The sequence below is a fragment of the Platalea leucorodia genome (assembly GCF_965183815.1).
Source record: "Platalea leucorodia genome assembly, chromosome: 11".
Classification (NCBI taxonomy): domain Eukaryota; kingdom Metazoa; phylum Chordata; class Aves; order Pelecaniformes; family Threskiornithidae; genus Platalea; species Platalea leucorodia.
The window spans coordinates 14245754-14272491 of NC_138833.1; the positions used below are offsets into that span (position 1 = coordinate 14245754).

Below are 26738 nucleotides of genomic sequence, written 5' to 3' on the forward strand. Positions count from 1 at the left end.
AGTTTGTATCACCTAAATATTACGTTTTAGCTAAAAGTAGATTTTATCACTTGTTGGTACGTGGTATTTATCTTGATTGATTGAATACATTACTCTGTTTTTATTTATAAAAAAGGACTGATGGACTTACATGAGTTCTTTCAATTAATTTTATTGAGTAGCCAAATCTGATAAATTAGCACAGATAAAATAAGCATTTGCATGTGTTACAAATGACTTTTTACAGGAATAAAACAGTGGAAATTACAAACTGTAAAAAGGAGGACAAGTAAATCCTGTCTCAAATTCAGAAGGGGGAAGATTTATAACTTCATACTGAAGATCAAATGTTTGAGTTCAGAAAACAAAGATTTAATATTACAATATTATACACAACTTTACAAAATTAAATTTACTATAAGGATTACATCCATAATAGTAAACAGAACCTTAAAATCACATTTAATGGTCCCTTATTTAACAGCCATTCTGCATCTTTGATTAAATTCTGTTAAGAAATTAATTCTAAATAAAAGTGAATCATTCTAGTTATTGCAACACAGTCTACATGGACTCATATATATTAAATTAAAAACGATAATGAAAGCAAAGTAAAATGGATGGTAACAATGTTGGCTGAACACTAATGTGTCAAATACAGAAATAGTTTAAAAAAAAGTCTTCAACTAGAAAAATAGAGTACATTTGCAGTGGTAGAGTTGTCGTGCTGAGATCTAAGTACCAGAGCCACTCTTGCCTATTTTTGTAGTTCATCTTCAGTGTCCTCATTTTTCAATTGTAGGTAAAAATGACACATCATAGGTAGGTTGTGTGTTCATCTGTCCTGGATTGCCCTTACAGCAATACAAGGTGAACCAGCAGGCCTTTCCCACCACGAGGGAATAAACTAACAAAGTTCAATACAGAATTTCTTCTAAAGTGAAGAGAACTCCAAGAGGGTTCATCTGATTCTTGTTTATAATGTTTTGCTCTGTAAAATTTAGGGACTCTAATTCAAAGTTGTTAATTGCCGCAAAGACTGACATCTTTAGCCATCAGGCTGGTGTACATAAAGCAATGAAGCCATCTCCAACATTTATGTTTTTAAAAAAAATAAGGGATATAGTAGCAAAATACAGTCATAGTAAGAAACAGACTTTGGGTGGGCTGTTAGATTCAAGGATGATTTTCAACATCTGGGTGATAATATACCCAAAACACAAGTTTTAAGGTCATAACCTATGCAAGTGCATAGCTTCCATTTATGATTTAAATGAAGAGACCCTTTCCCCTGGGAAAAAAGTCAGACTCTCAAAACTTAAAAAACCTCTTCACTATGACTAGAAACTGTGCAATTCTCTGAAAAGCTGTTCAAGTAAATATACTCCTGTTTGCTATGGAGACAGCAGACAGGGAAGCTTAAATTGGTTCTATAATAGTCTTTTCATGCTATTTTAGACATTGTTCTGAACTTCAGCTTCTTGTGCTCAAGCGACAAGAACAATTTCCCCAAAGAAACTCCTCCCCTGAAGTAAGGCAACTCCTGACAATCACGTGCAGCAACAGCCTGAAATGGTAGCAAATGATTACCCTATGACGTCCTTTGACATTTGTATCACAAAATGTAAGTTAACTAGCCTAATCACAGTACATGTTTGACCACTTGTAAGTGTTTTACCTGTTCAAGTTACTTGCCCCAGGAAGGAGGTTTTGCAAGACCTTTAAAGTTTACCACTATTAAACAAAAAAGCAAACCAGTATTTTTCCATATGAAACACTTCCACGGGCATAGGGATACAGTAACTTAAATACTCTTTACACTGGTAGCTATCAATGATAGCTTAATCTCCAAAACAGAACAACTATCAATACACTTTTATAAAATGATTTAAATATTTTTGTATATAAATTTTCACTTCAAGTCCAATGTCAACTTCCATCTGTAGCTCTGGCAGGGATCTGAGAGTATATTTAAAGCTTTTATTTGGTGCACACTGGCTTTGGACCTAGGCTCATTACACAGCTGCAGTTAAAAAAATTTTGAAAGCTTCAAGCGTGTCTCAAACCATAAACAAATCTTCAAACGCAATATAATATTTTTGTCTTTGGAAAAATAATTTCTTTTCCAATTTTAATGTCAGAATATTCAATGTTGTCTCGAAACATTAGGTTTGAAGTGCTGTCATACAAACTTGCTTCAGAAACACACTAGATTTTAGGGGCCTAGCACTCAGTTAATGTAAACAAGAGCCAAAAGTCTACTAAACATAAACCAAAAAATCTGAGATAACCTTCCTTGCCCTTCCCCTCCCACATCATTCACAAACTGAAATTAATACTATTCCTTTTATTGAAGAAAAACAAAGCTTGCCATCTACCTAAGTCTACTTTCGCTGCCGACTCGGCCACTGACTTTTTAAAATGTGTCTTATACAGGGCCCGCTCCTCTCCACTCTATTTGTTAATTAGAATACTGACTTACTAGAAGCTCTAACAAATTCAGCCATCTTGTCTGGGTTAAGCTTACCTTAGTCCTATTAGCCATAATCCAATCCAAGCACTGGATTCTAAGCTTCATAAAGTATTTGTTCGTTTCACAATGAACAGTTGTTTCATTGCTACTTTAAGCATTAAGTCGAACATTGAGATGCTCTGTCTGTAATCACTGGATGCACTTAGAAAGAATTTCCCTGCAAATCATGATCAGTATTGTGAGGTTTTATATCTAGCAGCAAAAAAAAAATGCAAAGAGTTACAGAAATATACATTTTGAACAACAAAGAACTCTTTATTTTACAAAATGTATTTCACCTTTTCAGTATTGCCTTTGTAAATGTACTTCATGCTGCAACTACTTACAGTAAAAACATGATTTGCAGCAAATTAAAGGTGCTCAACCAGTTCCAATAGTTTGATTTTTTTTTTTAAGGTACAATATTATGTAGTTGCACATTTGATTCTCAGATGTGGTCCTTTATTTGCTTTAGTTTGTTGAAATCACAGTGAGAGCTTCTCATCAACTGCCTCAGGCCACAGATTTAATGAAGACATTACAAGCACAATCGTTCTTTACTGCAAAATCTTTCTTTAAAGAAGTGAGCCACAGGCTAGTGTTTCATTTATTGACTTGCTGCTGTATATGAAGGAGGAATTCATAGTATGATAAGGCTGATTCTGTTCTGTCTTCAATCATATTTTGCAGAAAACTTGGTTTCAATGGACTGTCGTCCCTTAAAAATGAAAATATAAGTGTTTGAGTGAAATAAATATTCGCCAAGATCTACAGTGCAATGCATTAATAAAGTTACAGGTCAAGTGGCAAGATATTTCAACAGCTTAAGGACATACGAAAAGAGGATCTCAAATAGCCCTTGTGATTAATCCCAACAAATGCACTTATCAGCATTTACTTCATTTACCTGCCATTAACTACAGATTGTTCTGTGACATTTAGTCTTTTTTAGTCTGTGGAAATTCTAATTGGAGACAACTCATAATGCGTCATATCTGTTGTCAAATCTGTTAGGTACAGCATGCACCACTGTTAAAAGTTCAGTATATGATATCAAAATATGTATTGTTAAGAGGTCCCTAAAGAAGCACAAAGACTGTTAAAAACCACTTACTTTATTATATATAGTATAGGAAAGAAAGGTCTCTGTTCTCTCAGCCAAGAAATGAAAGCTATTGTTCTGATGGATTCTGCAGTTTCAAGTTCTGGGAGATGCGTCTAAGAGGCAAAGGGTATCATTAATACATACATGATATTTTTCAGGAAAAAAAAAACAACAAAACAGTAAAAGGAACACTTAAAATAGCCCAACTCTCTCTTAATCAGGTATAAAGGAAACCCAGACAGATACGTTTTGTGAGGTATAGTTTTAGTTTAGTCTCCTTTGAAAGGGCTTGAAACAGTCAAATGTACTAAACTGGTATAAGCAATTGGCTATCAGAATGGTGATGACTGAGCTGTGATCGATAGCTGTTTTATTGCAGAAACCGAAGGATGTCCCGCTAACCCACTGTCCCTACTATTCCCAAGTATTCTCAGTCTGCTCCCACAGTTCTGAGAAACTTAATCATTGCCAGTCTCTTCTTACTGTGCTTTCTTGGGAAGATCTAGGAAGTTTTAGCCTGGAGAAACTCCAAGAGAGTAATTTAAATTATTTCTTTCCCTGAATCTGGATTTATAGTGAATAACTAGAGGGCCAGTATTTGAATAGTAGTATTTTAGTTCTTGTGAAAATAATATTCTGGCGGCACTGTACGACTGATGTACAGCAAAGCAAGCACATACCATATTCTGTGGTATTGAGCCATAATTTGGAACTCCAAGGACTTGGCTGATAAAGCTCTGCCCACAGTTCTTCCCAACCCACAGAAACAGCACCTGAAAGATACCAGCAATAACAACATTAATTCAACGCAAAACAACACTTCAGCAGTCTCCGACACATTTTGAGTTCTCCGAAAGAACCCGTCAAGTAAATTGGGATACTTTTTAAAATCACCACCACCACACAACTTACAGAGCCAGCATCCATAAGGTAAGCACCATCCCTACTCAACTTCTCCACTGACAGCTGGAGAATGGGTGGCTGAGGTATAGTTCTATCATTTATGTTAAGAGCTCCCTAAAGGAAAAAGCAAAAAGAAAAACAGCGGTTCACATCTTGATGCATTGAAACAGGCACAACAACAGAAGGTTAAATAAAAATAGGATGTATTATGCTGAGTACTGAAGCTGGACCCTTTTCCTCAGTTTAGTTCAAGTCATACTTCAAGTGCATAATTTACTAATAAATTTCTTAATATTTTCTTTAGAGAGGGTGTACTTGATCAACTTAATCTTAGTTAATTAGTTCTAGAACTAGAATATCAGATTTGCTATGTACAAAGGATGTGATTTCTAAAATTATTCAGGCTTTTACGTAAATATTCTCTCACTGTTCAGAGAACTACTTTGACATTTTAAAATAAAGGAAGCTACAGAGGGACAAAAAGTTAAAACATATGTTACACTGTCTTTACGTACATGTAATTTATAGCGCAAGATAATGACACAAGGCAAAAAGTGAAATGTTAGAAAAATCCTTCTCCAGCCATCCATAGCCAGAGCACAGCTGCTCTCCAGAAGTCATCAATCCAATCCCAAATAACAAATGCATAAATGCAACAAATGGGAAAATACGAAACAGTAAATTTTAGCTATGCAGCTTCAATGTGGAAAACTTGTGAGATTTTTAACACAAATTTATTTTCACATCATACAAATCTTTGGGACCAGACAAACAGGTCATGTAGCAATGCAAATACTCACCTCATCTGTGAGGTTATCAACTCTGTACAGACTGGGATGTGTCATAAGCATGAGGTAAACGAGGGGCTGGTTTTTCACTTGACACATGGTAAAAATGCGTTCATCTAAACGTGCGTTTGTCCCAGTTTGAAATGCTTTCTGCAAACAATCAGGCATTTAATTTGACCATGAAAGCAAAGTGAGATAAGCTGAATTTAGCACACCATCTATTGTTTATTTCTAACTTATTTAAAAGTCTTTGAGTCAAGCCATAAGTATTTTGGCAAAATATGGTACTTTACCACTGCTATTTTACTTCTCCATAGTTCTCTTCAGTGTTTCACATACAAATCATACAATTCTCCTTATTCCTATTTCTGGGTTCTAGATCTTACCATGACCTTGCACCATCAATCCCTTCTAGTGAGCACTACAGCTGAGATGAAAGCATCTCGAAATATTTCTCTTCTAACATACACCTCAAAAATGCTACTTGATGGAATTTAAAAGAATAAATATTGGAGCAGTTTACAATTGGCTTCAATGTACAGAATCTTAGGTAATTCCAGATTTATAATTTATATATTATAAAGATATAGTCCTGGCTTGTTGGGACAAAAAAAAAAAAAAAAAAAAAAAAAAAAACCACCAAAAAACCCCACAAACAAAAAAACAACCAAAAAACCCCCCAAAAACCCCAAACCAGCTATAGCTGAAACAAGGGCTCACTCCTCCCACTTGACTGGGTCAAACAGTTACAGCGTCTTCTACATGAAAAAGCTCAAATGTCATTATGAACATGCTAGTAGCAAGATGCTGGTTAATTCTTTATCAAGAGGTATGAATCAGAAAATTCTCTCTAGAACAGAAAGGCAGCTTGTTACTTAAAATGACTTCTAGTATAAGTTTAGGGAAATCCAATTAAAAAAATACTTATCTTGAGCAAATATTGTGAAATGTTTTAAACCTTTTGCAAGAACAGCCAGCCAACTACCTCTTTGCCAGCCAGCTATCTCTCTTAATACACACTGAACTGCTGTGTGGATCTACATTTCCAGAAATGCACAAAAATTACATTATTGAAAAAAAACACTCTACCAGTACCCCTCCACATTCTCTAGACTAGTCAGCGTCTTTTGTATTTTCCTATTCCCTTGCATATACCAGTTATACTTTTGGTTTTATACACACTTCTATACTCCCACTTCTCACCTAGATCATTCTCCTTAGTGATATTCTTTAAACATCTTTTCTATCCTCTGTTGCTCTCCTCTGCAGGTAAGAGCAGAAGGCCCTTTCATTATTACCCTGATACATATGCTCCATAAAATTCTCCAAATCCCTCCATTTTTCATAACTTAACAGACCCCAAGATAAAAAACACACATTCACCACCTGTAAAATCATGTTGTCTACCCAGGTCTGAGAGCAATTAAATAGGCTTTGTTCAACATTGACCTTTCAAGTCATCCAGTTCTGGGGTGCAGAGAAGTGGAGCTGTTGCCTTGAGAGAACTTTATCTGTGCAAGAAGGACCGTTCTCAAATCTGCAAAGTATCTCAGTACTCTAATGGTAAATTGCAGGAAGACTGGTTTTATGAAACGATCTAAATCAAGAAACTTCTCAACTTTGAGTCCTACAAAAATACTAAAGAGAAGATAGATGCTACTTTGTACATCAAAGAAACATCCTTTTACTTCAGGTTGACATGCCAAACAGACAATCATCCTCTTGCACGGTTTCCTTTTAACTCTCACCTGTTTTAAGAGTGCCAGTACATAAAGCGGAAAGAGCCGTAGTGAGTAGGGGGCCATGAGACCAGGCTGTTGAATGCTTAGGACTGATGAACGGTAAGCAGATAAAGAATCTATCACTGCGTTGACCAGGGCATCCCGAGCATCACTCAAGGTAGCAGACACTGATCGGTCCACAGCTAAAAGGAGAGTACAAATCTCAAATAAAAGGCTTTTCCTCGCTTGGTAGAAATAGTCTCACATATGTTAACTTTTCTCATTTTAACATATACTTCCATGCATCTTAATAAGCTTTTGTTACACTATAGAGGAAGTCAAGACAAGTGATTCAGGAAAAAAGTCAGGGGCCCATGATGATGCACCAGACTAAGACTAAGTCCAGGTGACTACATACAACTATACTGATACTTTACCTAAGCCAAGCATTAAAAAACAAAAACAAAAACAAAAAAACAATCTCTTTGGTTTGCAACTTAGAAAGCACTCTTAGAAAGAGAGAATCTTTTCTTCTAATGTTACTTCCCAGAGGATTACTGCTCAGAGCTTTAGGGATATCAGCCATACATATCCAAACAAGCTCGTATCATGCTTACCCATATTGGCTAACAGCCCGGTGATGGCTTGTACATCTGCCCCTAGGTAGACGTCACTCAGTGATGTTACAACAGGTAAACACATAGTGTGGACACGAATTCGTCTTTCACCTGTAAGAAAAGAAAACTGTAATCTCCAAACATAGCTTTTATTTTATGAAACAATACAACACTGTTTACTCAATAGCAAAATAATTTAAGATTTAATCTAATTTATCATACAAGTGGTGAATCAGGCCATTTCCAGTAGCTTTTAAAAACTGTTAGTTCTCAGTTTCTGGGTTAAATCTACCTATTTTCAGACCAGAACTAAGTTTCCCAAGAAACTTCTTGGTCTGAAAGAAGCAATAACATCAACAACAAGCACTAACACATCACAGCTGTGATCTTGATATTAGATAAAATAGTTCGTGTTACTTACTGCAACTGAATTGCAGCTGATAAATGGACACAAAAAGACTTGTCTGAATACTGTACTGTTCATGCAGCTAACGCTACCTGTATATCTTACCTTTGCTGGATGTGTACAGGAGAGCTGACTGAAAAGAAACAACTTGCATATCAGTAAGACTCTCTTCCACTGACATTTGCACAGCGTATCCCGCATCTGGGTTTACGTTGGGTAATGACAGCAAGTCCGTAGATCGTACAAAGAAGTTCCCGTGGAAAGTATGAATGGAAAGACCTACAAGATAAGCATTGTATTGAATCAATTTTGGTTTTGTAGTCGTGGAGTACAGACACCATTTACACATCTGCCATCACTGTTAGATGTCTCTGTATCAGAATGCTAAGATCCTTCTCAATGAAATAAAGTATCTTCAGGAAAGGTAAATATCCAAATAGACGACTAATCCATAGAATCCACAAAGCCTAGCAGAAAGCAGGAATTTGGAAGTCAAATCAATGCAGAATAGTAGTAAGTCTCTAGACTATAAAAACAGTCCCTTGTTAAAATAGCAGTCCAACAACTCATATGCCAGTAAAGATACTGCAGATACAGTCTTTAATAAATGGTTTGATTCCTGGTACTGAACTTTACTTTTCTCATCTTTGTCTTTTAACCATTTAAGCTTACATAACAGCCAAAATACCAACCAAAACATTCCCAAATAACAGCAAACGCCCACTTCCCCCCTGCCCCCCATTCCAAAAAACTGTGTTCAAACCTTTGGTGCATCTTATCCTCATGACAGCCTCAAACCCAATCTTTCTAGTTAAATATCGTTTCAGTTCTTTTTGCAGTTTCTCCACCTGGACAGGGTTGTGTTTATGATGGTAAGACTGGTAGTAATAGACACTACCTGCAGAATACCTTGATATACAACCTGAAACAAAACCAACATACATTGGCAGAGTGCAGACAGTTGCTGCTGTCGTCTTTAAATATACCAGTTGAATGCAATATTCCCTTTAATTATTAAACTGTTCACACATGCAGATAGCTCTGCTACACGGTTATAGACCTGCATACAGAGACATAGACGTAACACAACTATATGTTCAAGTATGCATGTAGTTTCAGGTGTGAAATAATTTTCCATTGGCCTGAAATTACAGGTACTTTGTCACTTGAAAGTTTGGTTAAATGGAGAAGAAAATAATGAAAATGCTATTGAAGCTTACTCTAAAGATGTTTACACTGATGGTTAAAAGGCATAAAAGAAGGAAGGTATTTCAGCCACTTATACCAGGATCACAAGAATCCTGACTCACCGAGGGAGAATATGAAAACAGCTAGTTTAAATCAGGAAAGACTGAAAAATTACATTCTATTCGCTGTCACTGCTCATCAAGGACGAATTTGCATCTTGACACACGTTAAAATCAGGTTCATATTCTAAATGTTAGTGTAGATTCTATGTATTTGCCAAAAGTACAAGAGTTACACGCCCCAAAACAGCTAATATGACTTACCTAGAGAAGCCAAATCAGAATATTGTCCACTAAGAAGAAATAAATCGACTGCAACCTGTTGCCCTGAGCAGTCCAAGGCTAACTTCTTGTAAAAATCAGTCGATGGTGTCAGGTGTATGTCCTGTTAATACAACAGAGTATTACAGAATACAAAAGAAATTCAAGTAGATTAACACATTTATTGCCTGTTTTCAGGGACACTAATAATTGATTCTCCATCACTGATTACCCTGATATCTTAAAAAAAAAAAAATAATCAGATCATTAATCTGTGTTTATAGGGCTTGGGTTTGTTTTTTTTTGGTTTTGTTTTTTTTGTTTTGTTTTGTTTTTTTGTTCTTTCTACTGCTTTAACAAAGGACAGTTAGCTCAACAAGAGAACCACAAAATTAACACATAACAGGCAATTCCAGAACCACCTCCATGTACAGAACAGGGTAGTCAGTTCTCTCAACCTTTTTGCTTTTCTAACCTTTGCAGTTGCTCTTTGGTTTGGCTCTTCTCGTGACTTCAGTGCTCCCATTCCCACAGATGGAAGCTGTGTCTGGAAGACAGAGATTCTACCTCCAGTGGGGGACATCAGTTTAAAGGCAGCCTGTAATGCAGGCCCCAGAGCACTCTGAGTTTCCAGGGACTTGGTAAACATCTGTGGCAAGGTCTTCAACAGATCCTGAATTAGCTACAATTGAGAAAAACAAAAATATTAAGACATAGGAGTTTTCTTCTTTATAGAGCTGATTGCTGAACATAAACAAACGTATTAACACTTCTAATATTAAGGCAGTAAAGAAAAAGCCTTGGCAAAAGTCAAGTATTATCTTGTTTCAGGTTGGCAAATGTTTACAGTCACATTGATAAAATTTAAACACCTCTTTTTTTTTTTTCCACCTCAAACTTGGCATTTAAACTGTAGGTGTTAAAGAGCATTAAGTAATCCAGAAATTATCAAGCATCTCTCAAACCATATGAATGTCACCAGTTATTTAAGGTAGTTCTTACCTCTTTATTTTCATTTAAATTTACTAGTAAGTTTTCTGGCATTGGTATAAATACATCTGAAAGGAAAAAAAAGTATTTAAGTTATTTTTTAAAAACACATCAAGCTTCCCCCAATCGTATTTGCCAACCATTATTATACCTACTGAAAAAAGAATACAGTATCAGTGTGTAAACCCATTCAATCATAATTACATGGGCTTCTTTTTTTCTCATAAGCACATCTGTGGCTAGAATGCCACGTCAGAGTGGCAATCAGCAGGGTTGAAAGATAATCAAGACTACTAAGCAAAAACACACAGCGAAGATTTTCTAGTGTTCATGCTGCGTTGCTCTACGACATACAGTGAAAGGTGACTGGAAACTAAAGGCAGAAGAACAGGCACTAAGCATCAGTCACCACAGAATCTATAGCAATTTACCAAGCATCAGTATTTGGGATCATAAGAAATCTAGATAATTGTATAAATTAAACTCGAAGTTAGGAAGGCCGTCTTCCTGTTTTAAGTCATGAACAGCCACAGCCCAGACATCAGGGACTTCATAAACGAACACAGACTTATGCTACTTCTAAAGCCATTACTAGAGAAACTAATGATCTGATCTGGAAACTCCCAGCAGATATATTCTTTTAAAAGGCTGTCAAAACCAGCAGTCATTAGTAGACACTAATCACAGAATTTATTTCTGCATACCTTCAATATCTGAAACTATAAGCATCTGAGGCTGAGAGAGACCTTCCTGAAGACTGTAGAAATGGATTGTGCTGTCAAATGTTATGAAGCCTATTTTTGTTCTAGTGTTCCCAGGAAGCCTAAAAATGAGACATATGGTGTTCAGCAAGATGAAATTTCATTTCTGCAGGCTTTTTTTTTTTTTTTTAAAAACATCCACTGCACCTGTCCAAGGTTGTTACCAAGTACTTAGCTTAACAGCTACGCTGCAACAGCTTGACTAAGTCATTTCGGAGAAGAAAAAAAAAAAAAAAAACCCAAACCAAAAAAGGAGCTCATAGTAGAGTCACCTACCAGACATTCAAGAGATTTTTTAAGAGGGTAATAAGAAATGGAAGAAAAGGAAGAAACAAGCTGCAAAATATCAAACAGCATTTACAGAAGTTCAAATAGCATGTATTTTATGAAAAGTTTATTAGATGTATGCATTCCTTTCAGCAAATACTTATCTAAATTTCAACTTTAAAAAAAATACAGTTCAAAAGACATCATAAACATGACATTTATTCCTTCTTGGGATTGGTGAAGCAGATAGGAAAGAGCCAGACCAAGAAACAAGCCTCAAAATTACTTTTACACCGGTGCAGCTGTGATGGGCAAAAGACTACAGCTTTATGCTACATTTTAATACAACATTGGCCATTGCTAGCCAACGTAGGAAATTTCTCTTCTAGACAGGAAGTACTGGCATGTTAATGTCTATCACAAGTTCCATAAGAGGAAAGAAAATAGGGTATTTAAGGAAAAGGTACTTACAAGTCAAGATTGTCTAACAAGGTCTGGCAGACTGTATTCAAGTATCCTGTCTCTATTGCATTATGAGAGACATCGAACACAAAGAGGTACACAGGTGGTTGAGGTGGACGTAGCTGAGCAAAGAAAAGATTACCTTTAATTTTCAAAATGGCATTTATTAGGTTGGGTTTATTCATTCCACCACAAGTTCAAACTCTTAAGACAGCACACAGATGATAGCTAAAACTTCTGAATGCATCTGTCTCCTATTGGGTAATTCTAGAATTATAGTTTTCTTCCAGAAGACCTACAAACACCTACGTATTCTGAATACAGAACAACACTGACATCATAAATGTTTAGAAATGAAGAACTATCTGAAGTTCTTCCCAAGAGTTCTCAGATACACTCCTTGAGGCAGTAACTGTTCTGCTCAGCTGGAAAGCATCCTCTATAACAAGGCTTTTTCTGACTTCCCTCTGGAAATAAAACAAAGGGAGAGAACAACTAAAAGTAAATAAAACCTTACCATGTATTCAGATGGAGCCATAAACTCAATAGTAGCATTCTGGACTTCAGGTCTTTTATGAGGTTCTCCATAAACTCTTGTCACAGGATTATACATGAATTCTTCAGGAACTATGCAGATAAGTTTATATATTATTACTTCACACTAATATTAGCAGTGCTGCATTTTAAAACAATTGCATCAACTCTTTTGTGCCTGTTGGACAATGCTTCTTGGAGAACTTACTAGGCAGGGCAGCTATTTTATCATCTACTAGGGTATCTTGGGAGACCATGTCAGACTCACTGTGACTTTTGTAGGGCATGTAGTGATAGGACAAGGGGTAATGGCTTTAAACTGAAAGAGGATAGATTTAGATGAGATGCAAGGAAGAAATCCTTCACTATGAGGGTGGTGAGGCACTGGAACAGGTTGCCCAGAGAAGCTGTGGATGCCCCATCCCTGGAAGTGTTCAAGGATGGGGGTTGGAGCCAGATGATCTTTAAGGTCGCTTCCAACCCAAACCATTCTATGATTCTGCGATTAGTGACACCACTGTCTTTACCCATGGGAAACATTCCTCATGTCTCACAGCCCCAGCATGACTGATGACAAACCCTAGTAGTGATACGGCCAACAATATTACAGTCTCAAAGGCCAAGGTGGGAAAGGTTAAACCTTAACAGTTTAAAGCAATAAGCACATTTAAAACCTACCATCATTCACTCTATAGCACAAATTGCATTTCCATCTCCTTTGGTCTAGAAAGCTGACAAAGGGGTTAATGTATGTCCGGCAGGAACGGCATCTCACAATAGTACTTGAAGTGACCACTGGCAATTGCTGGAAAAGAAAAGCTTCCTGTTTTAAAGCATCACCACACCACAACTATTCATCTACGAAAACAGCATTATCTACACAGGGCTTCCTGGTTAGCTAGTCAAAGCGTACTTGTTGAAGGAAGAAGTATTTCTGCACCCTCACAGCACCCCTACAATTCCTTAGTAAGACGACTAGTCGGAACTAAGCTCTAACCTATTTGACTGCGTAGGTTCCCTTTTCAAGCCTTTAAAGTCTTGAATTTTACACTGATTGCTTAAGAGCAAGTCCTACACCCAATACAGATCAAAAATCAGAAGAAACCCCACATCTTTGAAAAATTATTTAAATTGTGAAAAATAACAATGTTTCGAAGAGGCACTGCCAAATTCACAAAGTCTCCAGCCTACCTGAGGACATCCAAACCCCTTTAACTTTGTTAATTCTTAATTAAGTTTGAAATTAGTACTAAGTTTGGTATAGGAAATCAATAACTACAACTGATACATTACAAGATAAAGCTATCTAAGCAATACTGGAATTTAGATGTGTTGCCTTCTGTCACAGTCCGAGTGCCGTGCTGCCTCTAAGTTTCTGGGTTTTTGAGGTTTAGGAGGTTTTTTTGATTAAGAAGTGAGGCTTGAAAGTTTAAAAATGGTAGGGAGAAAAAATTCAGAAAAATGACAGTGATCTGTATAGAACAGGGAAATGTCAGTTACCCAGGTAATTTTTCTGGGCCAAGATTAGCCAACAAACTTGACCTTCTTTTATAATTCATTGTCCAGCTCTGGACTTTAATAAAGGCATTGTTGATATTTCAGCATTTAAAGTTTTGAATATTTGTCATACCGATAAGTCTTTGAAAGGATGAAGCAGGAGCCCCAAAGGAAGTTTGGCTTTATTCAATAAGGCCTGAGTTTGAGGAATGTTAGTCAGGGTACAGCGGAACAACCTACATGGAGGACAAAGGGTTATTTTCAGAGGCTTTCAGATAATAAAATTATGTTTTTTCAGTAGTACAGAGCATCCTTTATATTTTTCTAGAGCTGGTGATGGTGAATTTCCGTTTACAGATAAAGGACCTTCTCCAACTCTGTCAAATCATTCTGGTTTAGTCTGAGCTTGACCCACAGTACATACTTTGAGTTCTTATGTTGTTTTATACACAGGCTCTTTACACAGAACTGAGTGTCATTTTAGTCACTCAAGTCAAAGTTAAGCCTAACAATGTTCGAAGTTGCACCAAATCTTATACACTGAGTGTTATTTTGGAATACCATTTTGAGGTGGCCTTATATACAAATCTGAACCAGTGAAGTTTAAAAAGTTGTCTTAAAACTACACAAAAATATAAACAACCCCACAATCATTTCTAGAGACTTCAGAACTTAGTGGTTTCCAAAGTGCAATGTGCACAGTACTTTTGCAAATCCAGCCCAGCTTGTTTGTATGAACAACTTCACAAAGATGCTGTTATTTCCTTTATCTATCATAAAAGGCTTGCAAAGCAGGAGCACCTGGTTATACGCAGTTTGGTTGGTCTCCTCAGAGAGATTACTTGAATAACCAACTGCCAGCCTCTTGTTTGACATTCCATTTACTCCATTGTTTTAAATGGTTACTTTCAATACAGAGGTCACTCGTGTTTCTGCATTCACGACCTTTTTGGTGTACCTCACTCAAGTGAGTTAACTCCTGTTTTATCTTCTCTCAATCATACTCATTGCCAACTATATTGTAAAGTCTTTGTATGATACCTGTCTATAGCTGCCTTGCAAGCAATGTATTTTTCCTCATACTTTCTACACAGATAATTTTCCTCACTTCCAAGTTTAAACCACTTACCGCCTTTATTGTTAACACAGTGAAGCCTATTTTCAATGTTTTCTACTCACAAAATTAAGGAAATATTTCGTGAAGGGTTATGTTTACAAGTAGGAATGTATACTTCTATTTATTTTGATGGATTATAGTAAAGGGATAATCTTACTCAGGATTACAGTTGAGCTTCTGGATGTCTTCATGCAAGTTTGGGACAGGAGCCTTCAAGAGGGTCGTAGGAAGAATATTTCTTTCTTGAAGAAGATTCACAGGTCTTAATCCTTCTTGCTGTAGACTCAGGCCACCCATAGATGCAGTTAAGTGATTAGTGCCCAGGGCAGGCTAGAGTCAAATAAAATTTCAGAAATCAACACCAATTATTTGGATGAAACTCACAGTTCATTTAAAAAGCAAACATATTTCCCTTTCAATTATTTTGTTTTGTTTCTGTATTAACTGCCATTGTATTACACTGATATATTTAGAAATACTACTTGTTACATAAACTTGGATTTAGGCATGTAACATAATAGAGGTAAAAATTAGCATACATTTGCTACAAAGCTCTTGAAATACAGAGGCTGAGCTGACAAAAGTCTTGGTCAGTTCGCTTTGAAAGTTCAGGGGAAAAAAACCAAATACTTCAGCTAACAATAGCAACCTGAGGGAAGAAAAACATGCCAAAAGCAGCTGAAAGTTTTAAGAGAAATATTCTGAACAGATTCAAGGATGGAACACTTCAGGAAGAGCTGGCACACAGCTTTTCCAAACTGGTACCAAGGCGTCAGCAGGAGCATTAATTTCAGGCTACATCTATCGTGTTGAACAAATGGCGCACCAAACAGCGAACCACAGAAGCAGCACCCCATAGATGCAGAACACACACCAGTCATCACTTTTCTTTACCCACGTGCACCATGGGTAGTACTGAGATAAAAACCAGACAATCCTTACCTGGTGGAAATGTTTTGATCCATCTGGATATTGCAAAGCAGATGCTTGCATTCCTGGTGCTCCGGGTGGAGAAGTATTTTGGTAGCCAGGAGGTAAGGTAGGGTAAGAATACCCAACATTTCTATTCATCTTAAGATTTGGGGGTGCAGGAGAAGGATGTGGAGTTGCTAGACACAGAGTAGACAAATACTTAAAATTAATTGCTGAAGAACTGCAGCTTGCTCAATGCATTAATAGAGCAGGAGGGCTTTTTGTTGTTGTTTAGTTTCTAAGCGTAAACAACCGATAACTGCTGTTAATTTTGCAAAGCGCTCTTAACTGCTTTACCATACTTACAGGCAAAGACACGCTAATTGTCAACGCTTCAAATTTCATACTTAGTTTCAAGACAGACATTGAACCAAGTATATATGTTTGCACATAAATGCCTAAACTTCTATCTTTCCCGGACTCTTAAAAAAAGTTATGTAATAGTAAACATTTTTAATTCCAAAGCCTTACCCATGAGGCCACCACCTTCTATTGCATCATAGCTGTTTTGGACCACAGACCCATCACTGGCAGCAGATGTAGCATCACCTATTAAGAAAGACAGTCCCAGTAAAAATTTTCACAAGTTACTAAGAAGTTGTAATGAGGTAACTGCAAAGAAATCCTACCTACTGGATGAATATGAAGATTAGCATAGTTTGGATCTACTTTGTTTCTGTCCCAGGACGAAACGGAATTAAATATACATCTTAGCCTCTTTCTCACACACACTTCCCCTGCTGACATGACCTCAACAAAGGACATTCATAAAACCCCACAATCTTTTTTCATGGAAAACAAAAGTCCCTACACTTCGGGTTGAAAGATCTTTTAAGATTACATTAGATTAGGTATTCATCATAACTTCCAAGCTAATATGCAAAGTGTCCAGCGACACTTCCTCATCATCAGCGGAACTGTCTGTAGGCTAGCTGCAGTTTTCAAAGTACCCTGGAATTAAGGTACTGAGTTCCTTGAAGAACTTTTTCCACTGATAATTCACGGAAACACCAAATTCCCTTCACTTACACACTTAGTCCAGTACTGTTCACCAAACACCAACAGTTCTGATATGGTCGCATACCAGTCAAGATATAAATTCCAGCTGAGATAAGAAAGACCTTGAAATTGAGAGTGCTGCCAAAGGACTGCTTTTTGTAAGCTAACTATGTCTAAATATACAAAACCAATTATCTATTGCTAAGGAGAAGGAGGTACTGAATTTACTTTTTATTATCATTAAAATCTTCGAAGATGACCCAATGAAAGGAACTTATATTATACGCTGAATCTTGCTAGTACGCAGCAGTCAACCTACTTCACAGACTAAACATTTCTTCAGGGCCCTGGAAATGTTTCTCTTCATTATGAAGAAAAGACTTTCTAAGCGAAAGCAGTTTCTAATGCATTTCTTATGTTCAAAACTAAGCTAAATCTGAATATACTATTCTTGTACTCACACAGCTACAAGAAACTGTTAATCTGAACACGCAAGGAACCAATAGTTTTGACAGAACAAACTATGTATGTAAAAATAAAACTGCCAGCTACCACGTGGCCCCATCTAGCATGGGCACTAAATGCAATACAACTGCAGGTCTGTTTGATACAGAGCCCTGATGAGTTCTTAAACAATGGCATATTTGTGGAGGGCCCACAGGAGACAGAGAAAGTCAGATATCTGTCTTCAACAGTTGACGCTTAACAGCCTCTGCTAACAACCTTCAGACAATGAACAAATCCAAGATATGCATTTCAGTGATTTTAAACAGAAGGGAAGAATAAGGTACAGCTATGTAAACAGGCAAGGAATTGCAGGGTTCACATTTTAGCTTTCCCTGCAGAACAAAACAATACAGGAAGTTATACGCAGATTATGTCCTCCACAGCAAAGATGCAGAGAAATCAGAATTTCAATGTCATTTTAGAGCACTAAAAATAAAAAAAGAGATGGCAACTATGGGAGACATGGACATATTAAACAGCACTTAGAAATCTATTTTGAAGTGTTAATTATTTTTATTTTATTAACAACTGTCAACAAGAAATATTTTACTTCCTTCCAGGTCCTTACCTGCTCCTTTCAGATAAAATTACGCTGTATTAGTATCAATTTTACTACTTGAGTGTCTAATAGAACAGACTACTTGACTTTAAAGGTTGCATATTAGAGCAAGTTGTAATGTTCAAATTCAACAAAAAGAGCAAATTATTTCTTACCATCTCGATTTGCAGCTGAATTTAGCAGAGGCTGTGTATTAGGTGGTCCTGCTATCACTGTTGATGGCCTAATTAAAGGTGGACCACCAACGGGCGGAGGTCCTAAAGGTGGCCTTGGAGGAGGGTGAAGTGGAGTTAAAGGCTGAGTCACTGGTGGAGGTGCAGATCCTGAAAAAAATCACAGAAGTTTTGTTACAAAAACACACAGATTGAACTCTAAATACATCTCTTATTCAAATGATACAACAGCATGCGATACATAAATCCTAACATGCATGTAGAAGGTTTCACAACTTCAGATTGTTTCTGTCATGCTATTGTTAGTAAGAATTTCAAAAGGTACAGAAAGCATCCCAACTTCAATTACTATGTCTGGACTTTATAAAAAGTTATAGTATAGCCCCATATTAGACAGAGAATAATGAACTAGTAAGAGCCTAAACAGATTCCTTCTGACAGGATGCTCATCTCCCATTTCAATAAGCTGATGCCAAACAGCAATGTACAGATTCTCTGGCTACTAAAACTACTTGGGTAAAAGATTTCACTTGGGAAAGCATCAGCAATGTGCAGCTTGAATAAACTTGCTGTGCGAGTATGAGGTGTTTTGCTCTGAAATGTTTAACCCTCCATGTTAAAAGTCACAGGAAAGTTTTTAATTGCTTCTATTTTAAAATTCTAGGACTTTCTCAAGCCAAGACATTTAGAAACCAAATAGTTTTTCTTCCCTTCAAATAATGCCAAATCCTAAGAGCAGTTCCACTCCTTTGTTCCCTATTATTCCAGAGGCCAGTAGAACTGCCCTTTCACTCTAGGAAGACACCAATGTGTTTTAATACGAAAGTTAGCCTTTCAAAAGATAAGGCCAAATTGTCCAGTATCACCAGGTCTCAATACAGTACAGAAGCCTGTAAGCCATACACAAAAGCATACTGACGAATTCCCCACCACACAAAATATGCAACTTCATGAGCCTGCACAGTATGGTCACATTTAAGGGAGGAGGGAAAGAAAAAAAGGAGGGGGGCGGGGATCACATCCAGTGAAGTTATCTGTTTGTTCACTTAGTGTTTGATACTGCGAAGCTAATTAATAATTGCTATATGCAGGCAACACTGCAATCACAGAACTTGGAAGAGATTGTGTCTAAGAGGCTGTCCAAAGTTGGCCATGCAGGCAGGGAGCTGGCAGACCTTTGCTCTAAGAATGAGCACGATCAGCAAAATGAGCTACATTCGTTTTAAAAGCGATCATTGTTCTACAAAAAACTACCAGGGAAATTGCTCAGGAGGATTCACCGTTGAATGGATATAACAATTCTCCTATTCCAGACATTCACTCTTACTTCATATGCCACTTTCCAAAATTTCTCATCATTTTCCTCGGTAATTCCAAAGTACTAATTGTTTATTCTAATAAACTGCCAGAAATAGTTTCATAAATTCTGTGAGCTTTAGACAGTTTGAATAGCCTAACAAAATTAGTCAGGCATATAACAAAAAACTAGCATCAAGAAAAATCTCTAATGAGTCTAAAAGCATTTCACAAGAAAAAATGTATTTGCTTTAACATTAAAAATTTTTCTGTATGTGACTCCTATTAGCATGCTTAGAAAGGTGGTTAGAAAAACCTCTCTAACAACAAACAGCAGTTTGGCAAAGAGAAACCTGAGTATTAACTCTGTTTCCATAATAATCAAAAGTTATATAAGAGAGCTATTTAGTGTTAGAAAAGCTTTTTGCCACCACATACACCAGCACGCAAGCAGCGGAAACAGAAGTGGTAATTCTTTGCGTCTCGTGCTTTCAGAGTACTTTCTAAAGACTGACAATTATTATCACATAGTGAAAATTACAAGTTTGGAGGAAGGAAGCTTTCCATTCAACTGGCCTCTATTTCTATGGCACGGAATGCTTTTCAGTTTTCTTTCCAGGCTGCGCTCAAGTTATTTGCATCAACCTGACTGAGGCAGTTCTGAGAACTACCTGTATCAAGCGATTAACAGGAAGGCTAACAAGTTTTAAACTGCGAAAGACCACACTCACTAAACAGGACTACAGTTTCCAACCATGAAGGCCCGAAGTCCCCACTTGGCTGAAGCATGCCAACGCTCCAACAGCCGCCCCAAGGAACGGTGAAGGTCGCAGAAATAGCATTACCCACAAACACCTTCCCAAAACAACGAGACACCATTCAGGAGTTACCTGCTTCAGCCAGCTGAAATGCCTGACCTGCGCACAGAACTTCCACTTCTAATCCAAAGAATCCACCACAGCATTTGTGATGCGCGTTTTCTCTAAATATCTGCTTTGACAACCTTGTTTCACAACCAAAATGCCGCTGCAGAGTATATTCTATATTCCTTTTCTAAAAAGGACGCCGAGAAATGGGTATTGGCAAAATATCAAAAAGTTATGGTTACCTGGCTTCATATAGCTGTTCTGAAGCAGAGGACCTCCCGGAGAAGCAGCATATTGGTAAGTTCCTGGAGGATTTGTATTTCCTGATAACGACGACGGTGGCTGAGCTGACCCTGTCCCCGTCACGTGAGCCAAATGGCTTGTTTGAGACCCAGCTGGCTGACTCGCCGGAGTCTGGCCGTACTGCCAGTTTGAAAGCACTGGTGGGCTAGCTCCAGGGGAAAAGCTACCAGCAGATGATATAGCAGCTGAGTTTTGCAATGCAGGCAGCAGCACTTGTGGAACAGGACCTGTCTGTTGTAAAGGGGCCACTGGTGGTCTATTGAGAGTCTGTCCAGGTCCTTGATAACTGTTTAATTGAGAAACATTCTGAGAGCCACTATAGTTATACTGTCCAGAAGACTGATGGGGAGGAACCTTCGCCAGTGTCTGATGCAAATATGATCCTGGAACTGAAGGGCTATATCCCTGGCCATCTGATGAATGCATCAGCTGATTTTGAACAGGACCTGGAAGAAAAAAAAAAACAATAAACCTTTTAGCAAGTCAGTGTTGTGTATCACTTCTAAAAATAAGAGATGTTCCTGGGAATCTCGTTCCTTAGGATTTTATTAGTCTCTAAGCAATTTTTTTTTTTTTTTAAAACAATCAGGTGTAAGTGACAGAAGTACTGCTGCAGGGGACATAAATTTGGTAGTATATTTCTATCAACACCTAGATCTTTTTTTTTTTTTTTTTTTTTTTTTTACAGTAGCCTCGCAACCACTAAGCATTCCAGTACCTGAGTGCAATCCATCCTCCTGGCCTGAAATTCACACACGATACTATTTCTATCTTCAGAACCACCCAAAAGCAAGCCGAGCAAAGAGGAGCGCTCTCCCACACAGCTGGCAGCAGTACAAGTGAGCAGACCGAAAGCGGAAGCATCCATTACGTAATAACTTGGTTTCAGCTGACGACTGACACCAACTTAAACTTTGCCTGTTCGTGTCTTTCCTGTAAGCTAGTTTCAGCGTAGGTCACCATGCTAGTCCTCAAGTGACAGAGTTTATCTATGAAAGCTTCTGCCGTTAATTTTAGTAAGAGAACTATTCATACGCATACGCTCATGTGAGCGGCCAACTGGTCACGGACATGGAATGAAGGGTAATTTCATCATAAAATAATTCACCAAACAGGGAAATAAAACTTGATAGGTTAATGGTGCTTTTTATGTACTTGTTGGTTGGTATAGCTGAACTAAGTTTTACTCATTTGAAGAAATAAAAATGAAAAAAGACTAATAACTCTCCAAACAGTAAACAACGCTGGCAAGAGAATCATCAGATTTGTGCTTTACACTGGAACACAAAGAGACAGAATACCATGAGACTTCCAGTGCAGTAAGAGCTCCATCAAAAAAGTTACTACTACAGGTTGTTCATACCATTGCTGCAAAATGGACATTCTGAAGGGAGACTGTAAATTTTCAAGTAAAATTCTTCTGAGCAGAATACACTAGATAACGCATGCCACAGCCAGCCGTGACTCCTTAAAAATTACTAAACCGCTTTCCAACGTTGTATCATTTATTTCAGCCAGTCGCATTGTGGCTCCCCCCGCTCCCCTAAACACACAGTTTGAATACTGGAGACATTCCACATACACAATCAAACATCTGAAAGCAGAAAAGATCCTCTTCATGAGGATCGCTCATAGTGTAAAGATTCTGTTCTTTGCAACCCTGCCCTATTTTCCAGATTTCCAGACTTAGTTAAGATTTGGACAGTTTTTTTGAACCTAGATAAACAAAAGCACTTAATTTTCCAGACCAGACACCACTTAAATTTTCAAAAACATGCTGGAGAGTGGATATATATTTACCATACAAGTACTGGAAACAGCTGCCACCAGAATGAAATCACAGCATTTCAAGTAACATTAAAACAAAGACAGCTGGTTTCCTATTGAAGCATTCTAGTTAAATTTCAAAAGGTAGGGAAGTTTGCATTTCCAAGTTATAATAACTTTGAACTCAGGCATTTCTGACAATAAATTAAGCTAAACACAGAATACATTGAAATACTGAGTTAGGACAAATACTGCACTGGTCATTCAGCTCCTCATTCCCTAGAAAGCCTTAGGCTGCGGTTCACAGACAGCTGTTACTTCATTGAATATCGTACGTATCCACACTAACTACACAGCCAAGGCAGTACTACAGTGCCAGTGACCTCATCCTCACTGCCTCCGTTATTTGTGCAGAAAAAGTACATACCATATTATTCCCCACCCATTAATCTCAATATGCTATTTATCTTTCAGTTAGGAAATCCGGTCATACCCTACTGTCCTTACAATGCTGCTCATAAATCTTAGTAATTAATAATTCTCTAAAAGCAATGGTGTCTAAACAAAAAGCTCGCAAACACAAATTGCTACCAATTATGACTCACCTTCAAAAATTACCCTTCAGTGTATCAGATGGGTTTTCAACAGTAGATTTACAAAATCCATTGTAAATTAAACTTGCTAACTCTAAGAACGATGAAGGATTCTTATGTGATACCAGGCCTCCTGACTGCATTGCCACGTACACTGATATAACAACGTTACTATAAGCCGTATGAAAAATACAGAACAAATACAAATTAATTTGTTAATTAATTATTCACATTTGAGCATGACTCTGTAGCCCAAGCAGGAATCAGAGTACTTGGATTGCTCTCTTGTGCTCTCTTTTCCCTGCGGAGGGATAAGTTTGAGGATAAAGCAATGGAAGTGAGGCGAAACCCAAAACTGACCGACCCGATATTTTCTATTGCACTTTGCTTTAAAAATCAAATTCACCACAGCACGACATTCCAAATTTTAATTTTTCAAGCCAGAAGCACAACAAAAAGTCTCGATAGCCTACGCGCAGTTCATATTTTCAAGACAAGCCTGCGTAAAGCTGCCAGCAAAACTACAGCAGCAGCACTGAGGGGCGCAAACCCTTTCCAAAGGGCTTCACAGTCCACAAAGACTCCTCAGAACTTGCTCTTTTGCTGCTGCCACGTACCCATCTCGGCCTGACGTCTTTACCGAGGCCTGTCAGAGAGCATAGAGGCTCTCCAGCTTTCCCCAGATGCTGCTGCTGGTTTCCTATATTGTTCTGTGAAGCCAGGAACTAACAAGGAATTCAGCACAGACTGAAGAGCTAGACCACCTGCACGGCAGCAAAACCACCGACACTCAGCGCAGAAATAAGTTAGTAATACAAGAAAGGCCGCCTACTCAACCTCTACAGGAACACAAGGTCATTTAACATTCCTAAGAGATCAGGAACGGCACCAGAACATATATGAAGGCTGCCTGATGGTTTTATAAAATGAGAGGTCAAAATATTAGCACGGGAGGCTAGGATTCAAGTCCTATTTTCTGGCATACAGAATTTCAGCATCACCTACTCCAAGCCAGTTACTTAGTACACCACTTTCACCAGCCGCAACCTTTCCAACAGCCAGGGAGATGCAAGGATAAACACACTGAAAAGCTGCATCCCAGCCGAGCTGCCATGGGATCGGTCACCACCAGTGCCCACTTCAGCTGACTCGGACTCACTGGTCTCCAAGCACACAGAGCGCTGACCGAACCAAAGAGCTTCTAAAGCACCTCATGACCTCAAAGTGCCACGCTAAGATACCACACGAGGAGAGCAAAACAGGTCTAAAAGAATTGTTTCTCCTTCTTGTTCACACTTCAGATCTATTACCTGGAAAGCAAATTAGTAACCTGCAGTTAAATGAATGCAGAATATTGGTCCTATTAAAAGGAAAACACAAGTGAAGCAGAGGAAGGTTGTTGCTAAGCGACCCGATGCTCCGTGCTAAACAACTTCCCGGTCAGCACCGGGTGCTGCTGTGACACTCGCCTGCCTTCGCTGGGCACGCCAGCTCGGGGAGCCACCTCCGAACAGGAAGGCAAGCAACAAGTTGAGAGGAAGAGCTGACACCTATATAACAATTTATCATTCTGTTGACAGCTTTCTTTCCTCATAGACCACTGCAAGTATCACAACAGTACTCTCAGCATGCTCTAGACTGTTTTAAAAAGCTTTAGTTTTACTGTAAAGGTCAAGGATCACAGCACCTTCTTGACATGTATTTTAAACAATGCTAAGAACAGTCCACGCTTCAATAATCTAATTTATTCAAAAGGCCAGCAACCCAAACCTTATCTCTAACATGCCATAACAGCTGTTTAATTTTATTACCTTGTATTTGCATAACTCTAAATTTCAGTTCTTTATTTTTCATACACCTGACAGCCGGGTAGCCTGAAATTCCTCCTCCTCCGACTGCCTCTCCAGAACTTCCATTATGTGCTTAATCCGACTACAGGGGAATCAGCAAACATAAAGCAACGACAGTCTGTAAATCATCCCACTCGATTACTCCATTAGCTAACGTTCTCTTTGCACATTCCCTGCTTAGACCGTAAGCTCTCCAGAATAGAGGCTCTCTCTTCAGACTGTATTCAAACGCTTCCCACTTTCTTGACCCGATAAGCACCTATACAGTTGTTTGTAAAATGTCATTTTGCAGATGACTTTGAGGAAAAGTAATAAGTGCACTGTGAAGGAGGAGGGGGAAGACAAGTCAAACCATTTAATTACTCATGCATAAAGCAGAAAAATCAAAAGATCTCATTATAACTGAATTGCTTATGATGCAGCACAACCACTGAAACACAGAAGTGTATAATTAAGGCACCAAGTACAGAGGATGCTGTCTGTATATACGAAATCAGGAAATACTTCCAACAGCACAGATTTCCACACTTGCAAAGAAAACAGATACAGAGACGAGGCTCGCCTTGTATTTGCTTCTCCCTAGCTTAAAAGGCTGGCTAGTAAGTTGTTCAGTTTCACCTTCGATATCTCATTTTAAAAAAGATATATTTTGAGGGGAAGAAAGTCATCAAGACTTTCCCAGATCGTAGCACAAAGAACAAGATAATATCGGTTTGACACAAATGACAAGATAAAAAATTCCCGTTGCTGCAGCCTGCGCTCAGCCAGCGATAACCAGGGTGCCACATGTACAGCTCCGTTCCAAAGGGTCAGAGGCTCAGGCCGCTGCCTCGGCCGTGCCACCCTCGGGGACACGGGGTACAGCGACGGCCAGCGCCACTCGCGCCCCACGCCGTACCTAGCGCAGGCGGTGGAAAAGCATTTTTGTCAATTTATAAGGCGAGGCACACAAAAGAAACATACCCGGGGATGCTTCTGTCAGGAAGAAAGGCTGAAGGTTGATTTCGCCTGCTGAACAGCTCTGCGCTCGCCTCCGTAAGGCTGTCGGAGGACGCGCCCCCGCCGGCCGCCCCCGCGCCCCCCGGCCGGGTGCCGCTCCCGGGGTGACGGCAGGGCTCAGCCACCCCCACCCGCCTCTTTCGCCTTTTTTTCCCCAATTCAGTTGCGTTTCCCCTCGGGACGCGGGGTCTCCGGGATGCGGTGAGGGCACGGCCGGAGCCGGACACAGACCCGTCCCCGGGGTCGCTCCTACGGGCTGTAGCTCAGCCAGCCGAGCAGCCGACGCACCGGCAGCGCCCGCGGCCGCCGGCGGCGCCGCTCCCGGCACCCGGCACCCCTCCTCTCTGCCCGCGGGCACCGGCCCCCTCCCCCACGCCCCCGCCCCTCGAGGGAGAACGGGCGCAGGGCGGCCTAGGGAAGCGCCGCAGGGCCGGAGCCGCCACCACCACCACCCCCCCCCCCCGGCCCCTTCCCCGCGGCCGGGCCCCGCGGGCCTCTACCGCCACCGAGGCGGCCCGGCGCCGCGCTCACCGTTGCTGTAGGGCTGCTGGCCGGCGCCGTTCTGGCTGGGGTAGCCGGCGGGGGGCCTGGCGGGCTGGGCCATGGCGGCGGGCTCGGCTCGGCTCAGCAGTGCCGCCCGTCTGGCGGCGCCCGGCCCAGCTCGGGGAAGGAGGGGCGGGACGGCCC

General features: G+C 39.3%; 1 protein-coding gene across 3 annotated transcripts; it reads right to left on the bottom strand.

The window, feature by feature from the left end:
- Positions 1-128: 128 nt before the first annotated feature.
- SEC24A (SEC24 homolog A, COPII coat complex component) lies at positions 129-26724 on the bottom strand. Of its 3 annotated transcripts, XM_082323829.1 has the most exons (23): positions 26583-26724; positions 20782-21288; positions 18360-18527; positions 16611-16688; positions 16110-16276; positions 15325-15497; positions 14184-14286; positions 13232-13358; positions 12537-12646; positions 12029-12141; positions 11234-11352; positions 10542-10597; positions 10015-10221; positions 9543-9663; positions 8795-8953; positions 8137-8310; positions 7626-7736; positions 7036-7211; positions 5300-5437; positions 4509-4613; positions 4277-4369; positions 3606-3709; positions 129-3209 (listed from the first exon to the last, which is right to left on the bottom strand). In XM_082323829.1, exons 1-23 carry the CDS (start codon positions 26653-26655, stop codon positions 3095-3097), a joined length of 3297 nt encoding a protein of 1098 aa, XP_082179955.1. In that variant the 5' UTR covers positions 26656-26724; the 3' UTR covers positions 129-3094. The 3 variants fall into 3 exon arrangements, 1 of the variants encoding a protein (XP_082179955.1); XR_014229438.1 differs by lacking the exons at positions 129-3209; positions 3606-3709; positions 4277-4369; positions 4509-4613 and adding an exon at positions 6674-6925 and having other exon boundaries at positions 5351-5437; XR_014229439.1 differs by lacking the exons at positions 129-3209; positions 3606-3709; positions 4277-4369; positions 4509-4613 and adding an exon at positions 6674-6943 and having other exon boundaries at positions 5351-5437.
- Between the last annotated feature and the right edge of the window lie 14 nt (positions 26725-26738).

Excerpts from the sequence above, each read along its gene's own strand:
- SEC24A (XM_082323829.1), bottom strand. The coding sequence starts at position 26,655 with ATGGCCCAGCCCGCCAGGCCCCCCGCCGGCTACCCCAGCCAGAACGGC. Across the intron at positions 18,528-20,781 it reads GAACAGCTATATGAAGCCAG|GATCTGCACCTCCACCAGTG; the intron begins GTAACCATAACT and ends GATTTTTTTCAG. Across the intron at positions 3,210-3,605 it reads CCTATACTATATATAATAAA|GGACGACAGTCCATTGAAAC; the intron begins GTAAGTGGTTTT and ends TTCATTTTTAAG.